Source organism: Etheostoma spectabile, chromosome 22 (assembly GCF_008692095.1).
Source record: "Etheostoma spectabile isolate EspeVRDwgs_2016 chromosome 22, UIUC_Espe_1.0, whole genome shotgun sequence".
In the NCBI taxonomy this organism is placed as follows: domain Eukaryota; kingdom Metazoa; phylum Chordata; class Actinopteri; order Perciformes; family Percidae; genus Etheostoma; species Etheostoma spectabile.
The window spans coordinates 6,318,572-6,331,589 of NC_045754.1; the positions used below are offsets into that span (position 1 = coordinate 6,318,572).

Genomic DNA, 13,018 nt, shown 5'->3' on the forward strand with positions numbered 1-13,018 from the left:
GGTGGATTGGTCAAGTCAGCCTGAAGACAAGGTTTACCATTTTCTATGGTCCGACACACACTTTTGGTCAGGAATCTTGGTAGTGACCACGAGAATAAGATCGCTGAGCGAGCAAACACGAGTGTGCTTCACAGGGTGCATGGTGCCTCTGGTCATCTTATCTAGAGGGAGCTCAAGTTAAACCAACGCTCCACAGCCTACCCCAATACATCAGAAAATGGATTATGGGGTTTACCTCCAGTACATTAAAGCATGATTTGAAAATAAAGTGGAATTGGCATGTAGTAGTTAGTACGTTTTTTACAGTGTGATAGTGGGATTGGGTTGTCATGAAGAAAACACATTCCTGTAATGCCAGTGATGAGATAACTTCTGGTCTTTACTGGATAAACTTAAAAGAAGGTTTTGATCTGGATGCTGGAGCATCCTGAGGCATCTCCTCCCATAAGTGAAGGCCACACAACAAAAGTGCTTAGAAGCACAGGGGAAGTGAGAGAAACCACACCAGTGGGGAGCAGCCGAGGGAGGAGGACTTAACTGCAGTGTGTTAATTTGTATTTGGAGCTGTGATGTCTGAGGGGAGGGCTGGATTAGTAAAAGCGGTGGTCCGGAGAGAGACACGAGGAGTCGGGTTTCAGTTTTGCGAGGGCCCCTTGAGTCAAATACACTGAAGCTGCCTTTGTTTGACTGGGAACCAGAAAAGGAAAGCAAGAGAGAGGAGGAGGAGGAGAGTGAGAGGCTTTTAGTTTAGGAGTGAGTGAGTGAGAGAGGCAGAGTGAGCTCCATCTCCCTCTCTCTCTGTCACACAAGAACAGGACAACTTTGGTTTGGATCTAAGCTTACCATCACTGAAGATGACTTCCTGGTAAATGAAAGGCAATGTGTTTTTTATGAAGAAGTTGTTTTAAGTCAACATTTAGTCAGTTTTCCAACTCTTTACTTCATGTCTTTATACAGCATTCCTCCCTGGTTCTTTGGATTACTTCTACTAGTGCTCTGGTTCTGCTGCCGTCGCTCCTCTGCTCAGCTGTTGGAGGGTATGTGGACTCCGTCTGTCTCTTATTGCTGGATCATGTGCTTTTTCTTCTTCTGCTGTTTGGGGAGCTTTCTGCTGGCTCATGAGTTTTCCTCTGCTGGATATGAATGGTGAAACTGTTGCACTCTGGTCCTGTAAAGTGAATATGTTACATTGACGCACTGGATGACATTACCTTGAGAACATAAAATGCTTAAACAACAACATTATTGGGTATGCTATCATTGGGAGATCATATCAATGTTGAGGTGATAGGTTAGGACATTATGAACCATTTAATAATTGTAATAGTAATGTTGAGGAAGTGGTGTTGTTGCTTAGATAATACACAAAAAGGCAAGCAAAGTTCACTATTAGTTCAATATTAAGTATCACAGTCACACATTTAAGTCCCTATGATATAATATTAAAGCAATATCATGGCAGTACCACAGTTTCTTATTTTCTTTTTTTTTTACTGCAAAAAATTTGTGGCTCTTTATTCACATATAGGATGATTAAAGTACCTCTATACAAAGACCGTGGGAAAGTCATAAGGGGTTCTTGAGTCTGCATTTTGAGGGCATATTTGCATTAGAACCTCCATTTGATAAGATCAGTACCTCCCATGGGGTGTTTAATGTTGTACTAGACCAGGTCCAAAGTCACTCTACATGACATATACTGAAAGTATAAGTTTGGTGATACATGGCCAAACTCTTTGGAAACTTTGAGCTTTTTTTTGGGAACCTTTGTTTTAGATGAAGTTGATGACATTAGAGCCCATAGGAGGTGTTCCTGCTGGCTTCTGTTCTGTATGATGGTTTCAATTATGTCTTCACTGACGTGCTCCTCAGAGCCCATGTGAAGTGTGTGGCTGACTTTGCAGACTGTTTTCACAGCTTAAATCTAGATTTTCTCCATGATGAATGGATCAATCAGGACGCTCCAACATGGTCCCAATTAGTGCTGAGAGAACTGCAGATTTTCTTTTCCATTGCAATTGGAAACAGACAAAACCTCACAATGTGCACATTGACAGACGGGCGCTGCAATCAGTAGCCTCTGCATAATTAAGGTAGCGAAGATGATGTAATGCTCAGATATGAAGGTCAATAATGTCAGAGAGATTTTTTTTCAGTTTTCATCCTAGCCTTGAGACAGCCCAATATGCCATCAATGCTTTCGTCAGTGGGCTGGAATCCAGATTGGTGTTTGCAACAATGTGTGGGTGGATATCTTGACCTATGATTACCACATGAACTTCCATGTCACAAAAGCAGCATTGTCTGGGCCCAGTCAAATAATCTGGGAGTCTCTTTAGCTAATGTGGCCCCATGGAGCTTAATTGTCAGAGTCTGACATTTAGAATTAAACACCACTTTGGCTGCTGGTGGCTTAAAAAGTGTAACCACTTTGCAATAAATCTCTAAACATAATTATGAGAGGAAGTGAAATATTCTCTTCCAGGAATTAGTTTTGACTCAAAAGACGTTTGTAGAAATGGATGTTTGCTGCACACCAGAACTTGATAAGGGATGTGTGTGCGAGGGTAGTGGGTGGAGTTGGGTTTATGTCTGATTTAAGAAAAGTTTTTAGTTTTAAAGTGTGATTTCATAGTCCACTTTCCTCTATTGTAGATCCTGCAGAGGCGGGCTGAACCACAAGCTCCACTTTCAGGCTGTTTGTGCGTTTGCCATGTTCATAATCCTCTGCCATGATTCACTTTTCAAGAGGGGGAAAAAGTGTCCGTGTGCGTGCGTGCGTGCGTGCGTGTATGCATGCTGGCTCACTTGCCAGAGAGAGAGCACCAGGGACAAATATTTCCAGCTGTAAATATTCTTGAAAACAGAGCTGTCGCCGTGGCAACATTCACATTTCTGTGCACAGTTGTTGAAAAATAGCTAATATAATCCGTTTCCCTAATGTGAAAGAAGGCATGCTGCTTCCTCTCAGCCAGCCTTAGTGTAGTGTAGTCTAATGTTTTTAGGTGGATGAAGCACAAGTGAGAGCTGCCAGAACAAAAGGGTTTCCATGAATGGAAGATCAGTGTTTTCACACATTTTGACCATAATGGCTATGTTGGCCAGATTGTATATGAACCTTAACAGATAGTACATGAATAAATGAATTCATTTTGTTACGTTACAATTACATGTCATTAAACTGACACGTTTATCCAAAGCCACTTACAATTTTGCTACATATATATCAGAGGTTGCACGCCTCTTGAACAACAAGGGGTTAAGTGTCTTGCTCAGGGACACATTGGTGGATGTATTGCGGTGGGAATTGTTATATCCACTGCGCCATCACCACCACCAGGAATGAGGTAGAAAGTAAACAGCCAGACAGAAAAACATGCAGAAGAATTAATAAACAAAAGAGTTAATTGGCTGAAACATTAATGAATATAAAAACTGAATTAATAAGTGAATGAATAAATTTAAAACTTATTTGACAAAATAATGAGATATTGGATTAACACATCTATGGATATTGGTTTCAACAGATCTGTGACAAATGAAAAAATGTCTTTAATGCATAGATAATTGAGTACATAAATGAATGAATGGATGCCCAAATGATTCATGGAGTTATCAGCAGAATAATTATTGAACTAATGAATGAACAAAAGAAAAGATTAATGGCTACATTGAGTAAATTATTGGGTGAATTGATGCAAGACAGAAAAATGCCTGTATAAAAGAAATCGAATGAATACATTTAATGAATGAGACAAGTAATCAGTTATTTAGTAGGCAAATAATTGGCTGAATAAATGAGTAGGTGAATGGAGAAAGAAATTTACAGTAGGGGTGGGAATCACAGGGTACCTCACAATGTTTGATTCGATTCAGCAGTTCTGCGATCGCACATCAATATATTGCTAGAAAATTCTATAATGATGAATCACGATACCTGTCTAACTATGAATATAAAAATGCTTGTGAAAAGTGCAAGTTTTCTCTCTAGATTCACTGCAGGTCCAAACTGTTGGAAAGCAGTGCAAGTTTTTTCAGTCTGTAAATTAGAAATTACACAACTACAGTAACGAGCAACTATGGGTCTAGACTTAGGACGTAAAGGGGCGGGGCATGTTGATTTCCTTACACTGCTGTCCGCCGTCCCGTAGAACCGCTTTTTCTTTTTGGCGCGTTAACTTCTGATTCCCTCATTCGTGCTTGGAGCGCCACCTCGAGGAGCCACGAAGTAGCGACGCTGGGAGCAGGGAAATCAATTTAGAGCGCCTTATTTTTATTCATTAAAATAGATATTTGGCACCAGCGTATTGACTCTTGTATCACACAAAGATGATATATGGCCATATTGATATTTTTGTTCCACCCCTAAATAACAGTATGTACACGCTGCAGAGGAACATCTTCAGTATAGCCTTTGTTTTTTTTATTTCTATAGCTCTGGTTTTCATTCTGCAGAAGACTCATGAAAGCATACTCTCATACTCTCAAACTCTTAATCTTTACTAATGAGCAACATGTTAAACGCAATAAACGATAAAACATCTTTAGCCTGTGGTTCTGACGTGCTCATTGTGCATGCATTCACACACACGTACTGTACATTTGCACACGCTCGCATATGCCTACATACCACACCCACGGAAAGAGGACCCACATGCACATCTGCTGTACACATGGTAATTACTCACAAATGATAATGTTTTTAATTATCATGATGAAAGGATGTGAATGCCCGGGACACAGTTGGCCATTAGGGATAATGAAAATGATGATGTGGCTGATGATGTTAGTCTTAGAGAACGTGGTGATGATGATTACATCGGGGCGATGATGAAGATAATGATGGTGAGGACAACGGGGACAATGAGAATGACCGAGGTGATTATGATGCAAGGTCAGTGAAGTGATCTACAGGATCATAAACACGGGGAACTATGACTTTAAGCACTGGTTGTCAAAGTGTGGAACAAGTACCACTGGTGGTACCGAGCTCCCTCTAGTGGTATGCGGATGGAATCTCTGATATATTAAAAAAAGAAATAAAAAAAATTGATTTAAAAACACAATATAGAAATACTACAATTTAGTGTTTGTTTAGCTGTAATATGTTTGTTTTGATATCGGCTTGCTACGTAGTTAAACTCATGAACAGAGCCATATATTCATAGCATATATAGCAACATATAGCCATGATTATTTCTGAGCTGTGATGCAAAATAATAAGCAGAACTAAAATGAATGGCTAGTAAACACTGCAGTTGTGTAGCTGAAAATGTAGCTATTGGGAAGAAAATGAGGAGGACAATATTTCAAGCAGCTCTATAGTAGACGAGCACAAGTGCTAGTCGCTACTTAAGCAGCAGCGGGGAAGGTTCCACTGCACCTGCTAGCCGCAAACAATATAAAACTGCAAGTAGACATGACCCAAGTTACCTCAAATGTGGATTCAGTTGGAGCAGGACGAAGGAAGTACAGTGTGGCTGTGGCTGTCTCGACAATAAATATTGTTTTTAGGACAAAACCTGCCTCCTGCGTGAAGTGTTGGTAGCTAAGTAGGGTAGGTGTAGGGTAGGCGCTGTAATGTGAGCAGTCTATAGTGTGATAAACCCATAAAGTCCGAGCAGCAGTTGCTGGTTGTCCTTACCGCTACAGAGCTCCGGGACGCAGGGTACCAGCGCCAGTTGCCTAGCCGCCAAACCGTGAGCCGGCTACAGGCACCGCCAGATGATGGTCCCTTCAGGGGCCGTGGTAGTGGAGTTTAAGCCAGAAAAAGTGAGCGTCATGTGGCACTGACGTTTAAGTTTAGGCACCAAGATGACTCGTTAAGTTTAGGAAAAAGACCAACGAAAGTATTTTGTTTTTGCTGCATAGTAAACTCCGGTCTTTGGCTTGAATGTGTTGTGTTTTATGTTGACACCACATTGTGCTATTTCATTTTGATTATTTTCCATTGGATATTGAAGTACATACGTGTTTTGGCATGGCTGGCCGAGTGGCTCTTTATCCATTCACAAATCGCACCCTGGGTCGGCCTATGCTACTCTATTTTAACGTGGGCCACAACGATGGCACTTAGAGAGCCTAATATTTTCTGAAGTGGTATGTGGTGTAAAAACCACGGACTTAAACATATACACGAAACACTTTTGACCCACTGATGAAGCTGTTTTTATCAGAACATTTCACTCTTGAGCCACACTTGGGCTTCAAGTTCATTGAAAGAGTTTACCTACAAACCAAAACAGATACCAGTTTGACAAACAAAACTGACATTCACCGTTTTATCTGACTTTAAGTTAAACAAAGTCTGGCCTACAATCAAAGGGAGGACTCATTATTTTCTTCTTTTTTATCTGTTTGTTCAAGGAAGGTCAACTGAGTGTGTTTGCTCCCTTTTTTTTACCCCCCCTCCCCCAGCTCAAGTTTCTCTATATTTCCCCCGCTGATTTGCGGCAGGATTATGATCCTCATGTCACAAACAAGCCAACCTCACCAACCTGTACATCACCACTGCCCTGTTTTCTGAATATGAGCTCTTTAAGATGTGAAACTGATCACAACATCCTGAGACTCACTCCTTTTTAGATTAAGAATATTGACTATTCAATAATTCCTTGCTGAAGTTGAATCTAGTCACTTGATAGATCACTCTGAATTAGTCAATCCATTGTTTAGTGTCCCTGGTTTCTTGATTGATTTAAACATGGCTGCAAAATGCTGTGTTATTAAGCAGTTTGAAGTCCATCCATATATTGGGTTGTAAATACAAAAGACCTTCTTGGCGTTTTACATTTTTGTTTTTGGAATAAAAATGCTGGCGTGGCTGCTGCAGTGACTTTTGGTTTCCTAATTCTGGAAACCATTAGGAAAAGAAAGCTTGCTTCTAAGCGTGCTAGAGAAAGGTTTCTCTCCTGTGTCCAAATAAAAGCTTGGGAGATATGTAGATGGCAGTTGGACAAAAATGGAGAGAGAGACAGTAAAACACAACAGGGATGTAGAGACGGGCAGAAGTTGGACCTGAAACCTGGCTTTCTAACTTATTTTCATAGAAATATGCTCTTTTTTATTTTATACACTACATTCAAAATCCACCATAAACCCAGTTGATATAGGTAGCAGTAACATCTGTTCATTGGCTCTTCATTATAGATTTGCCAACAGATATAAGATGACAACCAGTTTAATGAAGTAATGGGTAAATCCTTCAATTTGATCTGAATTCTGACTTAATGCGAGGTTTGGCTTTAGTTTGATATAGGTTGTCTGGACAGCAGACCTGCTCTGAGGTAACATGAGGTTTTGATTAAACGTGTAACTCGAGCACAGTAGGATTGTCAGTGCTGTCCAACAAGGATTTCATGAATGAGCAAGAAAAACCACCCATGGGCAGCACTGGAGAAGTCTGTGACGTTTTCCTATAATTTGATGTCCAGTTTGTTTCCATTTACCTCATGATGTAACACAGGGGTCTTCAACCTTTTTAGGCCAAAGACCCCTCAGCTGAAAAAGAGACGGAGCAGACGGATCATATTACTGTTATACAATGTATAAAATTAAGTTGCTTACTAAACTCGGGCTACAATGATGTGTAGGGCTGCCTAGCGCCTTTTGTATATACCTTTTTATGGTGCATACAATACTAACATGTTAAAATAATAGTTGTTGACATATTCATACATTTATACACTTTGTTTTAATGTTGCAATGTGGAACAGTGAATCCTGAAGCTTAACTGTATCTGTGAATGGCAACCTTACCAATCAATGTCATCAAAAAAATGATCTTTAGAAATATGTTGGACTCATGTTAATGTGCATTTTCAGACATACTGTATATATTACTTATTTGTCTAAACTATCATTTAATAATTTGATGGCCCCCCTGCAGCAACTGTGAGGACCCCTAGGTGTCCCGCACCCCTTGTTGAAGGTCTCTGATAACAAATGACTCAACTTATATCCAGTTCCTCAAACGCATGAATCAAGGCAGGTCTTTTTTCAGGAAAATTACAACAATGAGCAGCAAAGCTGACACCAATTAAAGAACCAACCAAAGGAAATCTAGATATTTAGGTAAGCAAGGTAGAAGATGCCAGATGTTTTGTTCACCATGCAGATGTGTGTTTACACTCTACATGTCATATGCACAAAGGGCAGTGAGAGTATTGTGAGGTAAGGATATACAGTCAATTATGTTCACATTTTAGACATTTGGCAGGTGCTTACATGAAAAGTAATTCACTTTTGGAAACAAAACTATAACACAAATCTCTTGTTTTATTATTATGCTGATGATGTCATCTCGTACAGCTAGTGAGCTTTATCAGTGTTTGGCTTAAAACACTTTGCAAGATGAAGGATTCTTGGACCGGGACGTTTACTTTTACAAAATAAAGGGTGATCACACCACTTCGACGAAGGGTATCTAGCGGGGCTAGAGCTCAGCTGAAAACTGCCCATTTGATCTGCCTTAACGGGAGACAAAAGCCCCAATCATCTCTGGAAGAACTGAAAAGAAACAGAACAGAAACAGAAAAGGTCTCAGGAGTAGGCAGTTGATATCTTGGTCATGAAGTCTTTTTGAAACTTGGAGCATTTAAAACCACGAGTCTGTGAAATCTGAAAATAATTATAATTGCATCCTCTCTCAATTAACTTCACTTATTTGTTTGTTCTTGGCAGAGTGACACAAGCCCTTTTTGCTGCAAGTTCAAACTAAATCAAGATGTGCTGCAGGTTTTTTGGTGCACATGTCTCTGCATCCCAGATTGTTCCTGTTGACTTCCAACTTCCAAATTTGCTCCAATATGACAGCTGTTATGACAGCTGTTATCATCTTCATCTGGCTCCTTAAAACGCTCATATATCATTTTTTTTAGTGTGTCATATATCTTTGTTGTGCCTGTAATAGGTTTACAGAGTGTAAAAGCCCAAAGTCCACCCCAAAGGGAGTATCCATCTCCAACCAAAAACAGAGTTCAAAAACTGCTCCAAACGGCTCTATTGCAGTCCAGCGTTTACTTCCATGACAAACGTGCGTCACTTTTTAACACACGTTATAATGCTCGCCTAGCTGCTAGCGTGGCACGCCCTCAAACTCTGACTGGCTAGTAGTCCTTAACTAGGTACTGAGCATGTGCAACTCCCAACAAAGATGGAACAGAAGTGAGATACCTCACTCTGTAGCTAAAACAGAGAGCTCAACACACAGGGTGAAAAGAGGAGCTGCAGCAATGTGCAGTACAAAAAAAATATGGTGTTTTTTGAAAATTAAACCATGTGAACCTATTCTGATATAACCTTTACACATCATTATGAACTTGAAATATGCATAATATGAGGACTTTAATAATGTCTTTTACACAGAATCGATGCGCTTTGTTGTTTTTGTAACTTAATCTCCAGTGAAGAGTTATTTATTTTTTATTTTATTTTTTAAAGATTATGTTTGGGGCATTGTAGGTCTTTATTCGACAGGACAGCTGAAGAAATAAAAGGGGGTAGAGAGTGACATGCAGTGAGGAGTAAACCTCTATATATGGGCACCCGCTCTATCAACTGAGCAATCCGGGCGCCCGCAGTGATAATTCCTTAATTTTGTCAATGATTTATTTTATACTGTTTTTGATGAAAAGATGTGATGAACTCCTGAAAAAGTTTCAAAAGGAAACGGGAAACACTGTTCAAGCAGTACAAGGATGACTGAAAAATGAATTTGTGACCATGGTTTCTGCTAAGTAAATACTTAGAGAAAAGCTGCTCCGCAGTCTCTGGGCCTCGATGGTTGTATCTGCAAATGATCTAAATAAAAACCAGAAACTGTGCGTTATCCTGGAGGGTAAACAGGAATAGGCAAAATTTGTCTGGACAAAACAAGCCACTATTTTGAGTTGTGGACGCAGTGCGATCACAGGCAGGGTTGGAAGAGAGGCCTGACTTCCTTCAAAGCATGAAACCAAAGGACAAACACAGCATGTGTTAAGTATAGGATGGATTCTGTGTGGGAGGGTAAATGTGTGACGCCAAATGTCACTTCGACCTCCTTCCTTTGCACCTTTTGTACTTATTGTCCAGTGTCCTATTTTAGTAAAACCTTACAATAGCCCTTTAAATAGATCAGCGAAAGAATCATAATATTAACAACTACAAAAAAGCTGTTTTAGTGGGACATTTTGGTGGTGTATTGTTAACAAATAGGAATTCTTGAGATGACATGTTTGCTAACCCTCTCAGTAATTTGTCTATATCTGAACATCAGTCATTATCACTCATTAAAGCTTTGGCCGTCAAAGAACTTTAAAACCAATTATGCTGAACGCTCTGCTTGATGTTGTCGACTGTTTTCCTTCCTGGGCCTTCATTATAGTGTTGGACAGAACAACACTTTGCCTCCTTTTTGATCTAGCTTTTGTTTATGCTGTCTTTTCATGTGTTTATCTATTTAAACTTGTGCATGCTTTGAAAGTGCCTGTTGTACATGAAGATGATTGTGAAATAATGGGCTCCTGGGCATGGATGCTTTAAATCTGCCACCTTAAAGGTCCCATGACATGGTTCTGTTTGGAAGCGTTTACATAAACCTTTGTGGTCCCCAAATACTGTATCTAAAGTATCTTTTCCAAAATGTAGCCTTGGTGCGGAATCACAGCCACTAGAGCGAGTCCCACAATGAGCTTTCCTTAGGACGTGCCATTTCTGAGTGTCACGCCCCATGATTTCATAAGGGGCAATATTCCAGATCGGCCCATCTGAGCTTTCATTTTCTCAAAGGGAGAGCAGGATACCCAGGGCTCGATTTACACCCATTACCATTTCTCGCCGCTGGGGCACCATATGAAAGCTGGGGGAATTCATAATATTAAAAAACCTCATAAAGTAAAAATGTCATGCCATGGGACCTTTAAGTTGAGTGATCATACAGTTGTTTCAGCAGATGCTTAGAGCCCATATTACATGGTGCCAATAAAGAACCAATCCTGAACATACATAGAACCTGAGGGTCAACACTCCCTCTGAAGGAGTCTTCTTCTTGTTAATGAATTATTCCTTGCATTCTTTGGATTTGAGCAAGTTGAGCATCAACACATAGGTCATAGGTCTAGCTCATAGGTCGAGCTCCCTTGTTGCTCAACTCTGCGGCAGATGCTGAGATTGAGTTTCTAACAGTGTATTTACACAGTAAAGCGTAAGAGGAGCAGGCCTGGGACTAGTAGATAGCAAAGTAGTCCCAGGCCAACTGCTGGGAAAATTGAAAGAGAAACACCTTAGATCCCTTCAACATCCACTGATGAAGTTCTCCTGAGCAAGGGTCCTCACTGCCAGTTTCTGTAGCTGTTCACTGGCCAATGATACACTGTGGATGTTGATGGTTTGAGTGCGTGCAACTGTAAGTGTGACGCAGGATGAAAAGAAAATTCCTCTCTGTAGCTGAGTGATGGAACATTGCAAGAACATAAACATGGTTACAGCTGTAAAGGGCATGGCTGTGATTGAACCACAGTACATCCTGTGTACTATGAGGACATTTTACAGAATAAAAAAAGGACAACTTATGAGTTTTTCTGCATACCTTAAGGAAATAGAACACTCATGCAGTAGGTTGCCGTCAGACGGGATTAGAGGTGCATCAAAACTGCAATTTACGAAAATGTAAAGTGGTCAGAATTAGCGTGTTTATTTTTCTGGGAGCGGCCTGCTTCCCTCCTTTTGCGCCATAGAAGCCCGATGGGTGAAAACACATTTCTAACCGTCTGGAAAGTGTCTGTCAGGCCGGAAAGACTGAGTTGAAACAAGCAGGTGTCTGTTCATCTGGAGACCACAGTGGGAGAGGACATGTCCTGTCACACAGCATCGGAGTGTCTCACAAGGTTATGGACGGCAGTGCAGCTTGTGGTTGCATGTAAGAAGTTAGGATCTCAGTGTCCCTGATTTTCCACAGTCCTTGTTAAATTAGTATTGTGTAGTTCTGATAATGTGAACAATTGAATGTTTTCCAAATATGTGTACATGCTGGCGTATGGGCATGTATGGAGATGTATGCAGCGCCTTTCTACTTGAGTGTCTGCTCTGTAGGAGGAGTGCTCCTTTAACCCTGTTGTCTTCCCGGGTCAAAAATGGACAACATTTTCAGACTTTTTTTTAAAGTTTTCACTAACACCACCTTACTACCCCTAGTTTTAGAGTACTTTTTGGAATTCATGGTCAATAACCCTCATTTATATAGAATTCTAGGTAATATTTAATTATGAATTATTTTGACTAATAGTTCAGAGGAACCTGCAGATGAGTTTCGTCAGGAATGAAAGTGATTAATTGTATTTGCAAAGAGCGTGGTATGGAAACCAATCCATTGTCTTTGTGGTAATTTGATTAAAAAGAAACCCATATTTCTGATCTAGACATTTTTTTAAAGGGGTCAGATTTGATCCGAGGACAACAGGAGGGCCAATAGCCCGCAGCCATCAGTGGTCCGAACAGATTTATGAAGACTTAATTTTTCATTTTGAAATCTCACCTTTACCCTCCTTTTGCTTGTTTCATTGGTTTGTTGCGTCTAAGCCAGGATGTTGGCGAGGAAGATAAGGATGTTATTCTCCCTGTATGGTCTCATTGCTACTTGATCAAAGGTCACACTTTATTTTAACTTGGGTAATCTTTATAAGGGCTGAGAAAAATAATTAATTCTTAGATGCATTGTGATTCTCTCTAGAACAATTCAATGCTCGATTCTGATAAGTTAATAATAAAAAACTTAGAGTTGAGGCCAGAGTACAGAAACAACAAAATGACAAAAGGAAATAAAAATTAAGTTTTGTGTATATACACATGATCTAATAAGACATACATTAGGCAATGATTAGGCAAAACACATAAAAGCTGTTCATCTACTTTATCACATTATATCTGACCACTTCATGTTTCATGTTCCAAGAAGCCAATTCTCCACCTTTACACATGACTGAGCCTCTGGCATGGATGATCGCTGTGAGAGAAGGTGACTCAGCATGTTTAAGGCTTAA

The 13,018-nt window shown here is 40.2% G+C and overlaps 1 protein-coding gene across 3 annotated transcripts in view; it reads left to right on the plus strand.

Annotated features, from left to right (window-relative positions):
- The first annotated feature begins 526 nt into the window (after window positions 1-526).
- LOC116671936 (collagen alpha-1(XVIII) chain) overlaps window positions 527-13,018 on the plus strand; it is a 71,100-nt gene continuing 58,608 nt past the window's right edge. The window contains exons 1-2 of one of the 3 annotated variants that reach the window (XM_032503423.1): window positions 527-865; window positions 958-1,037. In XM_032503423.1, coding sequence (XP_032359314.1) covers window positions 855-865; window positions 958-1,037 — 91 coding nt within the window. In that variant the 5' untranslated portion in view covers window positions 527-854. The remainder of the gene's footprint in view (window positions 866-957; window positions 1,038-13,018) is intronic. The other 2 variants (XM_032503421.1, XM_032503422.1) reach the window with 2 other exon arrangements.